Source organism: Gavialis gangeticus, unplaced genomic scaffold, assembly GCF_001723915.1.
Source record: "Gavialis gangeticus isolate Ggan-Ray unplaced genomic scaffold, GavGan_comp1, whole genome shotgun sequence".
Classification (NCBI taxonomy): Eukaryota; Metazoa; Chordata; order Crocodylia; family Gavialidae; genus Gavialis; species Gavialis gangeticus.
Genome location: NW_017729022.1, coordinates 135,921,142 through 135,937,084, shown reverse-complemented (window position 1 = coordinate 135,937,084; position 15,943 = coordinate 135,921,142). Strand labels below are relative to the sequence as shown.

Here is a 15,943-nt window from a genome sequence, read left to right as displayed (position 1 = left end):
AGAAAATGACAGAATTCAGCATGACTATATAATGCATGACTATTATTCAAGAATGTTTCATTATTAATGATGATAAAGAAAGAAAGAGATGGGCAATTTTTAAAGCTAGAACATACAGAATATCCTAATTGTAAATTTTAGCATAATATAGAAAAAACCTACTTATAGTTGTATTAAATGCTCAAGCAAGTTTGATTATAAAATTATTTCTAAAAAGAGTCAAGTGTAATAACTTGCACCGTTCACTCATTAAAGTAAAATAATGAATATGGCATATATGTTAATAAAATGTTAACATTTAATAGTTAATATTTCATTATGTAGTAAATCTTCACTCTATTCACAATTCTTTTATGCAGGTCACACAAATTGATAGGCCTAATTAATTTGTATGTTCGGTGTTATACCTGACTAAAATCAAAATGTTTATTTCTGTGAATCCTATAAATATGGGGTTATTCAACTTTCTGAAAAATCAGTGTAGGTTCATGGAGCAAATAAGTAAATAATTAAAACTCTTCATAATATTATCCCGAAAGTCATAGAAATTAATTATACTGGGATTTCATCATATCTTACACATATAATGTTAAGACTATATTTAGGTGTTCTAGTTACAATTTATCAATGACTTTAAACAAATCACTAAAAGCCTGATTCACTAAATATTCACTTTGGATTGTGCAATGAGATTTTCACTTATTTCACTCTGAATTAAAGCTGCACACTGTGTGCCTGATTCTCCATTAAAAAATAAAATAAAATTCCACTGAGTAGTGGTATGTAAGCAGATGCAAGCAAACATAAATAAATAAATATGACCATGGAAACACTCTCTTTTACCCAGGTAGGTGCACAGTTTCAGAGCTGTCATTTAAGCAAGATTCACAAATTTAACATAAGCCATCAGCATACTGTTGATCAGTGATTTAGGAGCGGACAGTGTGGGATGCATGTGGCTTATAGAGACAGTCTACGCATTTTGTTGTAATTTCTTGCATAAGTTTTTCTGTGATCTGTTCCATATCTAGGCATATCCAATCAAAAATAAGCAACGTGATTTCTTCTTTACAGTCCACACAATGGTGTGCACTTGATTCATTCTAAGAAATTACAACTGATGCCAATTTAATCATGCAGTTGATGAAGCATCCTTTAGATAATGCTGCTGACAATCTGCAGCATCTGGAGTATCACAGTTGAATTGACTATAGATTGGCTAATTGGACGTCCAAGTAAAACTCAAGATGAAATATGAAATGAAAGCAGCTAAATGCAGGACACATCTTGCTAAGCATCACTTAGCAGCACAACACTTGCATGCAACTGATCAGCCTACCATATATATTCATGAGGAGTGACAAGTTTTGCACCATTAGTGAAGATGCACCATTTGGAACATCTGAGGGGAAGCAGAGGGAAAGCTCTTTCTAAACAGTGCTTTCACTCCCACCCTCACTTTCCCCACAAATTATAAGCAGAGCTGAAGTGAGAGGGGAACAAAATAAATGGGAAAAGGCAAAAATGTATCTTCACAGCAACGGGTTAAAAAAAAAGACAGCAAGAAACTAACAGCAAGGTATTTTGCTTGTAGTCAGGATCACAGCTCATTATCTTATTTCTTAAGTTGGGTAAAATATGTCTCTCTACATTTATTTAATGAAGAAAAAATCAAGACTAATTGAGACTTTTTCAAGGTGTTAAAAAATTAATGTCAAGGAGCCTCTCTCATGTAAATGCTGGTTAAGCTGGTGGCACAGAGCAATTGTAACACAAAATAACTGAGGTGACCAATATTAAAAGCATGGGGTTTCACCCATTAGGACAACACACCCTACAACCAATCACATAAGTCCAACAAAACTGCTGTTACTTGTTCTAGTTACTATATTAGACAGCAAACTAGATGTTCCTTAGCCATATAAGGGTGAATTATGTAAGATGGAAGGGAATGAAAGATCCTGATTCATTTTGGACAGGAAAAAAGGAAAGACCATTTTCTTCCCCAGAGGGGAAGTTGCCTTGATTATTGACATCTAAAATTACTTTTGGGTTTTTTGCCCATTTCTGACATGCAACAGAAAGAAAGGTGTCTGTGATATTTAAAAAGGGGTAGGTTATTCAAATGAGGGTTTACTCTCTTTTTTTCAGATTCTCTCCTTGTCCGGAAGAAGAGGGAAGCTCTGGTAAAATAAATTAAACTGATATTTATCGTAGTTCCTGTGGAAGGGCTAACCTAAACTTTGTGACTGCAATGAATAGCAAGAACAAGTCCATGTAGTTTTAGGTCTAATTTATTTTTTCTACTTTTTTCTTTAGATTGACTTTTAAAAAAAGAACACCTCCAACAAGAGCTCTGAGTGCCTGACAATAATTACGTTTATAAAAACTGCCCTGCAGCATTAACACTGGTATATAATTAAATTAACTGTCAGCCAGCAGCATTTAACAGTTAAATAGTGGTAACAGATTTTCCTCAGCCAAAGGACAATAAAAATGGGAAAACTCCAGAAAAACCTCTTGTTCCCTCATCTATTGCTAACAAGCTATAAAGTAAAATGCTTCTTCAGCCTGGCTGAAAAGTCACTAACTTCAGGGTCAATTGGTAAAGTAGGAACAGAAGTCAGATGTCTTAATCAAGAACATGTTGCTAGCAGCTCCCTCCCTTTCATAATGAGAATAATCTTTTATATCATCCAGGGTAACCACTTCTGCTAATTGCAGTGGTGGTCAGAGGTCACAAGAAGAGAAATGAACTCTTATGTGGGAAGGTCCTGTGTCATTTAGCACCTTACTAATCATGACCATCAACTTAAACTCTGTTCACAGACCAAAAGAAAGCTGGCAGAGAGACTACAGCACTGATGTCATGTGCTCAGAATAGGATGTCCCATTCAATAGGTCAGATACTGCATTCAACACCAGATTCAACCTTCAAACAGGGAGCTAAAGGACTAGGTACAGATTTCCTATGTTTAAAAATGTAAGGGTAAGGATGCATACTCCTTTGCAGCTGGCCAGAGAAGGGAACTTTCTAATAGTTTAAAAGGACTGTAACCTGACAAAACATTGAAGAGGCAAAAATTCAACTGCTGCTTTCTGTAAAGACAACCCAGAAATACCCAGCCATTTCAACATTTGCAGGGATGAGAGCCCTCAGGTGTTAGCTGGTGGACAATTCTTGGAAGTGTAGAATTTAAAAGGACATTCATTTTTCTTTGAAATAATTCAAGAAAAACAAGTTAAAAACTTCACGAAAGTAATCCGTCTAGGAGCTAACATGATTCCTTTTTAACACCCGAAATAAACATGCACACCTGTGTGTATGTGTGTGAGGGAGAAGAAAGGGAAGAACAGTCAATAAACCAAGGCCTTTTGTGTTGTATTAGGCAGGTACAGTATGTTTCAAACAGTGAAGTTCATCCCCTGCTAAAATGAAATTTGGATGAAGAGTCATACAGGGTGGAGGGGCAGCTGTAGCTTTCTAGCAACTGAAGTTGTTCTCTTCTGAAACCAAGTGCAAAAAGGATGCTTAAGTAGGTACAGAAAATTGATTATAATAAGACTAATCACAATAATGAGGTTAAATGTGCATAAATGTTTTCAGGATTGGGGATTATATGGAAGAGAAACTGAAAAGTATTTGTATTTTCCACCATTAATAAGACTAGTGAAAATGCATATTTTATGACTTCATAATGCTTTCTTTGTTTATTTTGCTTTTAAGTAAGGTGTAGTATTGTTTTCTGAAAAAGAAAAAAAAAGTCCCACCTTTAGATATGATGTTAACTGGAAGCAGGAGAAACTTGCTTAAATCTTTTCATGTGAAAATTAAAAAACAGCAATTAAAAAAGTATTTGGATAACGCACCAGCTCCCTAAAAGACCCTGACTAAAAGAGGAAGAAATGTATAGGCCATAGATAAGTATTTAACAGTCCAAATGCTGGGATATTTCCTTGGCTATGATAACTGATTTTTTGAAGTAATTTTAGTCAAACTCACTTAATGGACGTATAACTTAGAACTGGGCCATACTCCCCCACTTTAATATTCTTTAGGAATAGAAGAAAATAATATTGTGTTAAATACTTTTTCTTCCAGGAACTAGATTTTAAGAAATACTGTGTAGTTCATTTTACCTTGTAATAAACATACATCTAAGATATACTGCTGTCATTTTATTTTTCTTTTAGTTCAAAATTACATCTCTACTAAACTATTTTTAAGATCCATAGATTTGCAATATGTAGAAAAGATCGTTGATGGTAGAGAATCAAACTACTACATCTAAAAGACCACGTCATTTTCCTGTTACTCAGAAAAACCAGCAAATCCAACAATCAGATGTCTAAAAGTAAAAACAATTGCTTGTAATAAAACAGTGAGTGTATTTTAGTTTAATTGCATTGAATATAACAGCATAAAATTTATAAAACAAACACAACAAAAGTTACACACCACAGCAAGTAATCAACAGAAGCAATCCGCAAAGGCAACACATAGAAAGCACAAGAACATATAAGGTTGGAGCTGATTTTTGCACCTGGATGTTGCCATAATGGAAAGATCAGCAGATCAGAAGCATAGCAAATAATGGCATGATGCATGCAATGAGAAGACTGGAAGAAGCAAGCCACGGCAGACAGACTTGTATGGTAGTTAATGTATGAAAAAGCTTACTTCATTTAGAAAGCTCACTAATTGGTCTACCGTTAAATAATCAGTTTTGTCTCCATTGCTGAAAAGAAATTTATTAGAAAATGTAAGTTTTCATATATGATGCTACAGTAGGTATGATTTACATGTTGACATTGTTGATACTTTCAAAAACCTAATTTTCTAACACTGAAGCAGCTGTGTATTCTCAAAATGAAGAGAGACTGCCAAGGAAAACATACTAACTGTCCGTGCTTGTTGTAATATAATACTTTCTGTCCTTGCTATTATTTAACCAATGTTAATTCATAAAACATGTAAGTCCTCCACTTGAGAAGAATCTGAATGATTAAACTCTTAGATAATCAGACTTCTGACTTAATCTAGTTAGTTAACATACTGTGTTAATAACCTAAAGGAGCAAGTTAAAATTGTTGATAGTTAGTAAAGCCAATGCGAAAAAAAAAGTTCCAGGTGCTTTCTTTAATTTATGTAAACGTTGCTCTAAAATGCCGAGTGAACTTTTTCATTGGTAGCTTGAAGGGAAGAGAAGGGGGAAGAAAACAGTTTTGGCTTTGTCTCCTAGTTCTGTTCGTGGTATTACAAGTAAAAAAATGGGTAGTCTTTGTAGCGTAGTATTAGAAACAAAAATTATAATAAAACAATTTTAAAAGAGCTTAATACTAAATTTAACTTACATTTTCCTAAAGAGTTCCTCTATGTCAGTACGAGGACATATCTTTTGCGTCAATTCATAAAATTTCTCATAAGTAAATGCTGCAGGCTCAATTTCATCATTCTGCAAAGAAGGGTAAAAATTGATGAGTCCTCAAACCCCTGCTTCTTTATTCTTACTCTATCAGCATGTCTTAGTATTAGGAAAAAAAATGTGTTGACGCAATATCTTACAGCTTTACCTAGTGTACGCGTTTCTATTAAATATTCTAAAAACAGCTCTCAATCTGTTCTTGCTACAGGTACATTTAATGTGCCACTATTCTGGCTGTAGCACAACATTAATTCTATATAAAAAGCAGACATAAAAAAGGCAAGCCTTCATTTTACCTTCTGAAGACAGGAAAAAAACAATTCAAGGTACAATGCAAATTTAGAATATTTATATTCCACTCACTGAGACATTAAAATAAAAGCCCCAACAAAGCAAAGGTTAAAATAAAATAAAAGCCCCAAGCAAAGGTTATGATAACACTGAAAGCCAACTTGGATTCAGGCCAAATTTAGGCACAGAAGTTACAAAGAGCAATTCAAAATGCCCCACTGCCAGGAACCAAAATCATAGGTGCCTCCATTTTTCTCTTGTCACCTACACTAGCACTTCTAGCATGTTCAGAAGCTAGGTAGATGCCATGCTCAGGAACTCCATGGCAACTACGTCCTGCCTCAGCTGCACTGTAATTTAGAGTTGTTGGGAGGCATCTAAACTTCACCTAAATATAGGAAAAATAGATGTTGGAAGGCCATAACCACTAAGTTACAATAGCAGACCCCTCCTTTCTCTCTCTCTCTTCACTCATGATTATGCACTAGCCCAGCTTCAACAGGAGGATTAATGCATGCCTTTAGGATACAGGCTGATGTTTAGGGCTAGGAAGTGGGAGATATAGGTTTAGTCCTTCCAGATTTGTAAAAATCAGGAAAGCCAAGGCACCATAAAGAGACTATAAAGAAACATAAAAGTCAACCATAAGGCATTCTATAAGCATGGCAGAAGTGCGGTGAAGAGCATAGAAAGTGTGGATTATTTGTTGAATGGGGAAAGGAATCTAATAATGGTTGATGTGACCCGAGTTCTCACAAAAAGATCAACTATCAGATGACAAACATGGTTAACAGCACAGGACAGTAGAGCAGATAATTAACCTAAGGTAGGGGAAAAACAGGTTAGAAGTTAGACAACCTGGATGTTTTCAAATCAGCAAGGACAAATGAAATTAATCATAGAACATTAAAGAAATTGGCTGAGGTAACTGTAAAACCACTGTCTATTATATTTGTGAACTCATGGAGATGAGGAAAAGAGCCAGAAGACTTGGAAAGAACAAATATAATGCCGGTCATTAGAGAAACGGAAAAAGGAGGGCCCAGGAAATTACAGACCATTCAGTCTAACTGTGATATTTGCAAAGATATTGGAGCATATCATCAAAGAAAGGATCTATTTCTAAACATCTAGAAAATAGTAAGGTGAGGAGGTGTAACAACCATAAACTGATCAAGAGAAAGCCAGGCTAAATCAACCTGATTTCCTTCTGTGACAAGATGACAGGTTTTGTAGATGAGGAGAACCACTGGATCTGATATACCCCAACTTTAGCTAGGTTTCTGACACTGGCCATGTACAGACCTTAAATTTCTCTTGGGATAATCCCTGTTCTACCAGTAGAAACCACGACTGTAGAGATGGTCAGGATTTTTCTCATAAGGCAAAAATCGCCACTCTGAAAGGAAAATAACCTGGGAACAACCAGGATTATAGTACTTCTAGGAGAGTTTCCCCTGGAAGAATGAATATCTGTACATGTTCTCTTCTTATAGAGCCACAGCACAGACCTCCAGCAGCCCAGGTGTTTTACTTCCCTCCACTGGTCCCATGGGGACAGTGTGTCACTTTCTGGATTCTGCTGCTCCAACTCAGCAGGGAACAGACCAGGGCCCTTTCACAATTCCCCCACTGAGCTACAGGAAGACACAGAGCAGGTAGGGGCTGCTCTGTGCACTGTTGCCAGGCATGTTGGGAAGCTTGCAGATCATAATGAGATGTGTACACAGGGGCCCTCTGAATACACAGCATCAGCACTGCAAGCTCTCTGCTCTTCAGAGCTAGGGAGAGACATTCAAAAAGCCCAAGCCTGAACTGATTCAATCTTTGCAGGTTAGTCTAACATGCAGAGACTGAACCAATTTGCAAGTAGATAGACATCACTTTTAGTTCAGGAAATGGCAGCACATGCCTGCAGTGGATCAGGCTAGAAACCAGAGGGAGCCAGAAGCCAGCAGGGAGCTTATCAGAACACAAAGCTTATCAGCCCATCTAGAGAACAAATCCTCTCTCTCATTAGTTCAAGCTCTTCTTAAACAGCTTGTTGCAAAGGATTTTTAAGGAAGAAGGGAGGGACATTGCCAGGTGACCTGTTGATTAGGTCCAAAAAGCCCTGTCTGCCTTTGTCCTAGTGAAATTGGAGACACACACATAGACATCGCTCAGCATTAGCTAGCAGGGGGGTGGTGTGACCGTGAGCAGATGCCTCCTGGGGTCCGTGCTGTGGGGGAGAGGGAAACCCTCCTTGAGCAGTAAGCCACGACAGGCAGATGCTGCTGTCTCCTGGCTGCAGTTTCCACCTAGAGAGGAGAAGGATGGGGCTAGGTCTGGTCTCTGAAGCAGACAGCCAGCCCAGCCCAGCCCAGGGCTGAAAAGCATGCTGGGATGCTGGGGAACTCTGATTTAACTTAAAAAGGAGTCTGGGACAGAAGTTCCATAAACCAGTTTGACATAAATCAGTTAAGTCTGATACTACACTCAATCAGGTTTATATTAAACCAAGGTTTGGCCATTTCAAAACTGGTTTATGTGCATGGAATGTATCTTCTTTTACAGGTTTAAACCAGCTTCTGATCACTTAAACTGGTTTATGTGCAACTTTTGTCCCTAGCCCAGGGATTCAGCATTTGAGTGTCTGTTCAGGAGTCTCTGTGTAAGTTTTCTACCAGAAGAACAAACCAGGAGAATCTGAACATGTGCACACAGCCAATACAACCTTCTCATCAGTAACCTAAGGAAAATATAGGTTAGATGAAACTACTGTGAGGTAGGTGCATACCTGTTTGAATAATTGTGCTCAAAAGACAACTGTATCTAACAGGCAACTGTTGTTGAAAGGGTTGATCACAGACCTGTCTTGGATCATGTGCTGTTCAGTATCTTCATTAATGAAATAGAGGATGGGGTTGAATGCACACTTAGTAAATGTGCAGATAACACCAAGTTGGGAAGAGTAGCAGCTAAAAGCTAACAGCATACTGAGATGTATTAACAGAAGTTCTGCAAGTAAATCAAGGGAAATTATTCTTCCATTCTGTTCAGCACTAGCAAGGCCTCACCTGGATTACTATCTACCAATGTTCAATAGAGTACAACCCATCATGAAAAACATGGACAAACTGGAAAAAGTCGAGAGGATAGCAACACAAAGGATTAAACATCTAGAAATATGCCAGGGGTGTATGGCATGGCCCTCTTCCTTGGCTCTCTCAAGTACATTTAGCAACTGTGCAGCTGCAGGGCTTTTCACAGTACCCTAATTTCCCTGTATTACCAGTGGCAAGTTACGATGTTCTTGGTTTCCTTGAGCTATGTGCCTTGCTTGTGCAGTTTTAGGAACAGGTTCAATAAAGACTTGTATGGGATAGTTTAGGTAGAGATCTATTTGCCCAGAGAAAGGGGCTGGACTTGATGACCTTTGGAGGTCTCTTCCAGCCCTACTCATCTATGATTCTAAAATTATATGAAGCCATGATATAGGAGGAGAAGTTGGAAGATCTGAGGTTATTTAGAGGGGAGAAGAGAAGGCTGTGGTAGGATTTGATAAGTTTTCAAATACAAAAAAAAAGGTGTTATGAAGAGTATAACGATCAACTGTTTTCTGGGTCCACACTGGACAGTACAAGAAGTAATGGTCTTAAATTGCAGTAAAGGAGATTTAGGTTGCATATTAGGAAGAACTGCCTAATTGTGAGGGAGGGTGGTTAAATCCTGGAATAGATTACCTAGGAAAGGTTTTATAAAGTCTGGCATTCAACATTTGTGAGAAGAGGTTTGAGAAACATTTGTCTGTGATAGTTTAGACAGGGATCTTCCTCCCTTAAACACAGGGTTGGATTAGATAATTTCCTGGAGTCTTTTCCAGCCTTATTTTTCTATGATTTCTTCTAGACATCTCGGGGTTTTTAATCACACTTTGGAGGCATCTACTGTTCACCATTCTATGTAGAGAGCACATGAGTGACTACGGAATCTCATTAAGCTAACTCTGAAGTCTCTTCATTGACCATACAGGGATCTTAGGCACCTAATGGATTTATCCTGAACTGCCCTTCTGATACAGGCCTGCAAAGCTTAGATGAGATGATACCTAAGTCAGGTGTTGTCTGAGATGCTTTGAATCCTGGCCTGAGTATAGGCCTTATTACATTTTTATGCTTAGTAAATATCCCTCAACTCTGATGATGAATAAGTTGTCTGAGCACCACAAGCATGCTTTTCTAACAATCCAAACCACTTACCTTATACCTATAAATATGAACAATTCAGCAATTCCTTCATATAAAAATATTCAAAACTGGTAAATACCTTTCCACTGGGAAGACCTAATTCCTTAAGTGCCTGAAAGATCACCTTTTCCGTTTTACCTGATGCAAAGGTTCTGGTAATGCTAAAAAAAAGAAAAAGAAAAAGGGTGAAAGGAACAGTTAGTTGCTTTCTAAATAATCAGTTCCAGCTCCCTACTACTCTTCTTCACCAACATTTTCTCTGGTTTCAACTGATTGATGCAAGCACTTCCAGTGACAGTTGTACAATAGCACAGCTGTAACACTGCTTTCAGTTCCACAGAGCAGAAATACCCTGCTTGCTCTCTGTGTAAGCTACCTATTACCAGATTTATCAAAATAATGAACTGCCCAAAGAGCTCAGGGTTTTGTTCAATATACTGACATACAGAGCTGTGCTGCACATTATTCTGTTGGCAGTTTTCAGCTCAACGCAGACAAATTACTGTGTCTAAAGCACAGCATGATCTACAAACACGGCAGGTATTACAGGACTCAGCTCAAGATTTCTCCACATTCATACTGGTGATTCCTTCCCTTTTAGATTTAGTTTGTTCTCTTGAAAGCCCATAGAGTAACCACAATTAATTCCCATTCCGTTCTTTTCCTCCTTTCTGTTCAAGCGATCCCCCTCAACCCAGACCATCATTCCAGTAAGCAGGCTTGCTACTCGATCTTCTCTCTACCTCCTTTCCTCAGACGGCTCCCTGACTTACTGGTAGTTATACTTTACTTCCATTAAAACTCTTTCTCTTCCAGATATAACATACAAAACTAATTCTACATCTTTTACATTTCCATCGAGACTTCTATAATCTAGTTCCTTCAGTAAAAGCTGGCATTATTTCACTATCCTTGAAACGGACAGCTTCATTCTTACTTGAAATAAAATAATCCAAGAAACTTGTGCTATCCAGTATCTTTAATGCAAGGTCTGTTGTTATAAATGTTTCCGATGACCAAAAATAACCCCAGACTTTGGGGGGGAAACCACCACAGCCAGTCTTCCTGTCTCTCCAAACAACTGAAACAAAAATAGGGTCTAACAACTTGCCAACTCTGGACTTCAATATAAATACAGAAGCTTGTGCCCATATCTGTTTCTAATCCTAACACAAGCTTTACATAACCATAATCTGCTGAAAATACACAACGCTCTATCAGAAAGTGAATCTGCAGAGGCTTGTCGTAAGTATTGTGAATACTAAATAAATTCAAAAAGTGAAAGATGTGAAATAAATTTGCTGTTATTTGTTTCCATACCAATCCAAAGTTGTTTTATTCTCTAAAACACTTTAAACGATTTATGTAAATATTTTCCTACAACTAAAATAATGAGAAGGAAGCCAAAGATCTAAACGAGAAAATTATATTTTCCCAGTTTTCAGCCAAGATGTTTTAAAAAGAGCCGGATCCCTATGCCCTTGGTTAGGGACCTAAATAAATTACCTGATTTTAAAACTGGATGAGTTCCAACCCATTCCCACTGAAGTATCTACTTAGGAGTCTAACCTTAGGCACTCATTATTTTAAAGTACCAGGCATTTCTCTTTTGAAACCTTCCAAACTTTAAATAACATTTCACCTCTCAGATGTGGAGGATTGCTAGCTGCAAAATTTATCAGCTGTCTCCGGCGCACTAAGAATTGTACATCTACTCTAATAAACTGTCCTCAAAAAGCAGGTGGTTGGTGTCAAACACCTCTTAATACTGGCATAAACAATTAAAGAGAAACAGTGAGTCAAGATCCTGTGGCTGCAGACAACTTCTTTTAAATGTCAAATTATCTTTTATTTTCATCAAAGAATACAGTAGACATAGTGGCTATTCTTTGTATTCTCCTTCTCCAGGTTTTGAAAGAGAACTTGGTTATTGCTGAAGCAGGGGAGATCCCTGGTTAGCAAACTTCTGTAGGAGTTTTTGTCATGGTTCACAGTGCAGTTTTTCTGAAAAGTTTCAAGGTATTTCTTCACCATTGACTGTAGTGGCACATTTACAGGTACAAGCTGAAATGATGGGGATAGTCTGAAACCCATGCAAGTGTGTCCACACAGACTTTTGCACAGTTTAAACTACATCAGTTTTTAAATCCAGTTTAGTATAAACTAGGATAATTTAGATTAATAGACAAGACCTTCCAATACAAAACTGTAGAAAATCTATTGATTAATGTTCATTTTTATAAAAGACCCCTGTATTTTCAATCGTATCAATACCAGAAAATTTCCCATTACCAATTCCTTTAAGGCCCTCCATGTTGCAATGGGAAGGCCACTCACCCTCAAAAGCTCTGGGGAAGCTCCTCAGGGAATGGTTCTTTCATTCTCTATGTAAGGCATGGTGTTTTCACTAAAGATGCCTTTCATGAGCCCCGGCAAAAATCTGTCACACTTTAGTACAGGCACTGAAATAAGTGGCTTAGTTTTCAGAGGTGCTGAGCACCTACAACTCCTGATGAAGCAAATGAAAATTATGTGCATTCTATGCACCCTATTCTGAAGTTTAACAGGATGACACTAAATTCACTACTGTATTTCTCTTAGAAGTCAAGCACTGCTTTTGTTCTCTTTTGGACTAAGTACAGACAGTCAAAAAGCTCAAGACTGAATGAATTCCATCTTTGCAGGTTAGTCTACGCTGCACAGACTGAACTGATAAGCAAGTAAACAGACATTCACTTTCAATTCCAGAAAAGCAGCCACACACCTGCAGTGGCCCAGGCCAAAAGCTGGGGGGCACTAGAGCACACCTCCCTTCTTGGCTGAAGCAGACAGCTTGGGCCAAGGTTAGGTCACCCACCCTTAAGGGGGAGGTGCAAAACATCCTGGGATGCTGGAGGGCTGCGAGGTAACTTGAATCTGAAGGGATCTGGGACAGAAGTTCAATAAACTGACTTAACCTAAATCAGTTCAGTCTGATACTATATCCATTCAGCTTTATCTTAAACTGTTTTCAGCCATTTTGATAGTAGTTTATATGCACTGAGCTTCTGTTGTGTTACAGATTTGAACCAGTTTCTGATCACTTATACCAGTTTATGTGTACTTTCTGTCCCTAACCTTGAAGTTTCAGAAACTGAGGAATTCCAAGTTTCTGTTCTATAAAGTATGAAACAGGATCAAGATCTATAACAAGCTGCTGAATGATTATGTAGATTTATGAGAACACAATTCCATGCCAGAGACTGCTGCTGGCTGAAATCCAGACAGTGTTCTTAATGACTAATGTTTAAATTGGCATATTTACGGTAGCAACACTACAGTGTATGGAAATTCAGCCTTCCTACTGGCATACCTGCTTAGTGGTCTACATATTAAATAGGATACTGAACGTTAATTATTCCCTCGAAAGACTGGATTTCTTTTTGGTTTTATTTTAAGGGTGTCAGGTCATGAGATGCCAACTCAGTTGCAAGTGAGAGTTTAGTATAGAGAGTGTGTAAATCTAGGATAACAAGCTATTTCAAATGATAAAGGTTCCTCCTAAGGAGGACATTCTTAGCAGGCAGTAAGTGTAAGGTACATCACTGTAAGGAGGAATAAGTTGGTGGACACTAGGTGTGACCAACCATATGGAGAGTTAGAGTAGAGTAGCTAGCACAAGGTAAGTTCACATCCCTACTTACTGCCAACTACCTTCGGCTTCCATATGTGCCCTAACATGCAAGTTTGTATGTGCTTGTAGGCAGAAAGTCAGCCTCTGTAGCATTGCTTTCCAATGCCTAACCTGCTTCAGAACTAGGAGCACTAAACAGATGATGGTCCGTGGAACTTTGGTGCAAGACTGAGGGACAAGCAGGGGATTGGCTTGTGAAAGCTGATGGATAAATATATTCCCTTCATGCGCTCTTCCTGGCTGCAGTTCTTGCACTGCGCAACCAAGGAGAGCTGGAGGCAACGTAGCAGGCTGTGCTGGTTTTTGCTTGTTGCAAACTCTATTTCTCTCTTGAAAAAATGCATGGCAAGAGACTGTAGAAGGGTAACTCCATGAGGTATTCCTGCTCTGTGGGAGAAAGCAATATGGACCGATATTGACAAAAGTGTCAACTTTTACCCATTTTATGTGTAACTAGGGGAGATGTCAAATCTGTTGATAATTTTCCTAAGCATATTTGTGAGAGAAATGCCATACAACTAGACCGGTAATTCTCAGTCTTTCAGTCCTGTGGGCCAGATGAGGACTGCAGACTCCATAGACTAGTTTCCACAGAAAGGGCCAGTGTGTGGTCCTGATCCTGTATGAAGTCAGTCTGTGGGGTTGGTTCATGAGTGCAATCTAGTGCACCAGCCCAGCATCATGCACCTGATCTGGAGTGACTCTGCTTGCCAGTGCAATCTGGTGCATGAAGTCATGCCATCCAGTTTGCAGGGGGGTCTCCCTACAGGTTTGGAAATTTATGGTGAAGGAATGGTGGCAGTGTTATGGTGGAGGAATGGTAGTGCTCAACCTCTAGCCTGCAGGCTGGATTTGGCCTGCAGGCTAGAGGTTGAGCCCCAGTGAACCAAACATTAAGGAAAAGTAAAAGCAGCTGCTTACGACACAGACTGTTGGCTCCACAAGTGCCTGTTTGATGTCTAGCAACAGGCAACCCCAAACTTTGCACTATATGGTGAAAGCAAATATTATTCTAACAGTGTCTGCCAGTGAAAGAATAATTCGGTCAAAACTGCCTCTTCCAATTCAAATGTACCCATTACCTTATTTACACTGCCCTGAAGCATTTGTTTTATGTTACTAACAAATGTTTTATAACTTGGCTTCTCCCTATGGACAAACTCATTGCTGATCGCTTGTAGTTTGGATCTGAGTCCTTAGTGACAAGTGGCTTTTGAAGTGAGCTGAAGGTACTCAACTCTTCACAGGATAGGGCCCTCTAGGTAAAGTTACTGCTTCCTTAAAGAGTTTCAGTTATTTTACAAAGAAGGGATAAAAAAATAAAAGAAAAAAATGCGGCCTTACTTCCTGTGTTGATTTATTATACACATATAATTGACAAGCTATCTGGCTTTATAAACACTGTGCAAACATTACCTGAGCTCTCTCTCATCATGCTTACCTCCGAACAGGAATTTTACCGCTTGTGTTTGTCAGAAATGCCAGCTTCATCCAGCTGAAATTTAGAATGAAATTATTTTTAAGTTTTATTTATATAATTAAAAGCAGGTATTTAAATTGATGGTGCTTATCATCTTTGATAATGAGTACAAACACCAAGAGAGATCCTAACTCTTTACTTTTTAATACTGAAACGTAAGAAGTTATGTCATAGCAGATGGCTTGTGCCTTTTACCAACCACACACAGTACAGGGACCAGGTGGAATTCCAGTTCCTGTACTCAGGGAAACACAAGAACAGTTACCTTGGCATGCACAGAAAAACTGAGCAGGGACCAGGCTCACTACCCTGCCCACTGGCTTCCCAGGGGTTGGGGAATATTGCACCTCATAAATGGTGAGAGACAGCAGAGTGCTGACTTCCCCAATGCTCTGGGGTAGTGGTTTTCAAACTGTAGTCTGCCACTAAGGGTTCTGCAATAGACCACAAAGAGACTGAGGATAATGATGGAGTGGGCTGGAGGCAGTGTGCCACCACTGCTGGGCCAGGTTGCCTGACTCTGCATCAGTCCTTAGGAGGGGGTGAGGGCTCCATGGAAGAAGTAGTGATATTAAAGAGTCGCATGACTTTAGGAAGTTTGAGAAACACTGCCCTAGGGAACTTCGAAGGACACTGTCTCCATCTTCAGTAGGGGCGCACTGATAAAGATTTTCTGGGCTAATATCAAAAGCCAATTATTAACCATTCATATTGGCTGATACCAATCCAATAACCGATTTACAGGAATGCAGCCAGGCAGTGTGGACAGCAGCTCCTGCAAGTAAGTCTATGGAGGAGAAGGAGAGTGGTGGAGGGGAGGGAAGATGGTAGACAGATTGAGGTC

The 15,943-nt window shown here is 38.8% G+C and overlaps 1 protein-coding gene across 4 annotated transcripts in view; it reads right to left on the bottom strand.

The window, feature by feature from the left end:
- The window catches only part of PLCB4 (phospholipase C beta 4), a 448,565-nt gene that overhangs the window by 116,371 nt on the left and 316,251 nt on the right, over positions 1–15,943 (bottom strand). For all 4 annotated transcript variants that reach the window (XM_019516221.1, XM_019516223.1, XM_019516224.1 and 1 more), the window contains 4 exons: positions 15,061–15,114; positions 10,026–10,107; positions 5,356–5,456; positions 4,682–4,739 (listed from right to left, as the gene is read on the bottom strand). In XM_019516221.1, the coding sequence (XP_019371766.1) occupies positions 4,682–4,739; positions 5,356–5,456; positions 10,026–10,107; positions 15,061–15,114 (295 nt within the window). The remainder of the gene's footprint in view (positions 1–4,681; positions 4,740–5,355; positions 5,457–10,025; positions 10,108–15,060; positions 15,115–15,943) is intronic.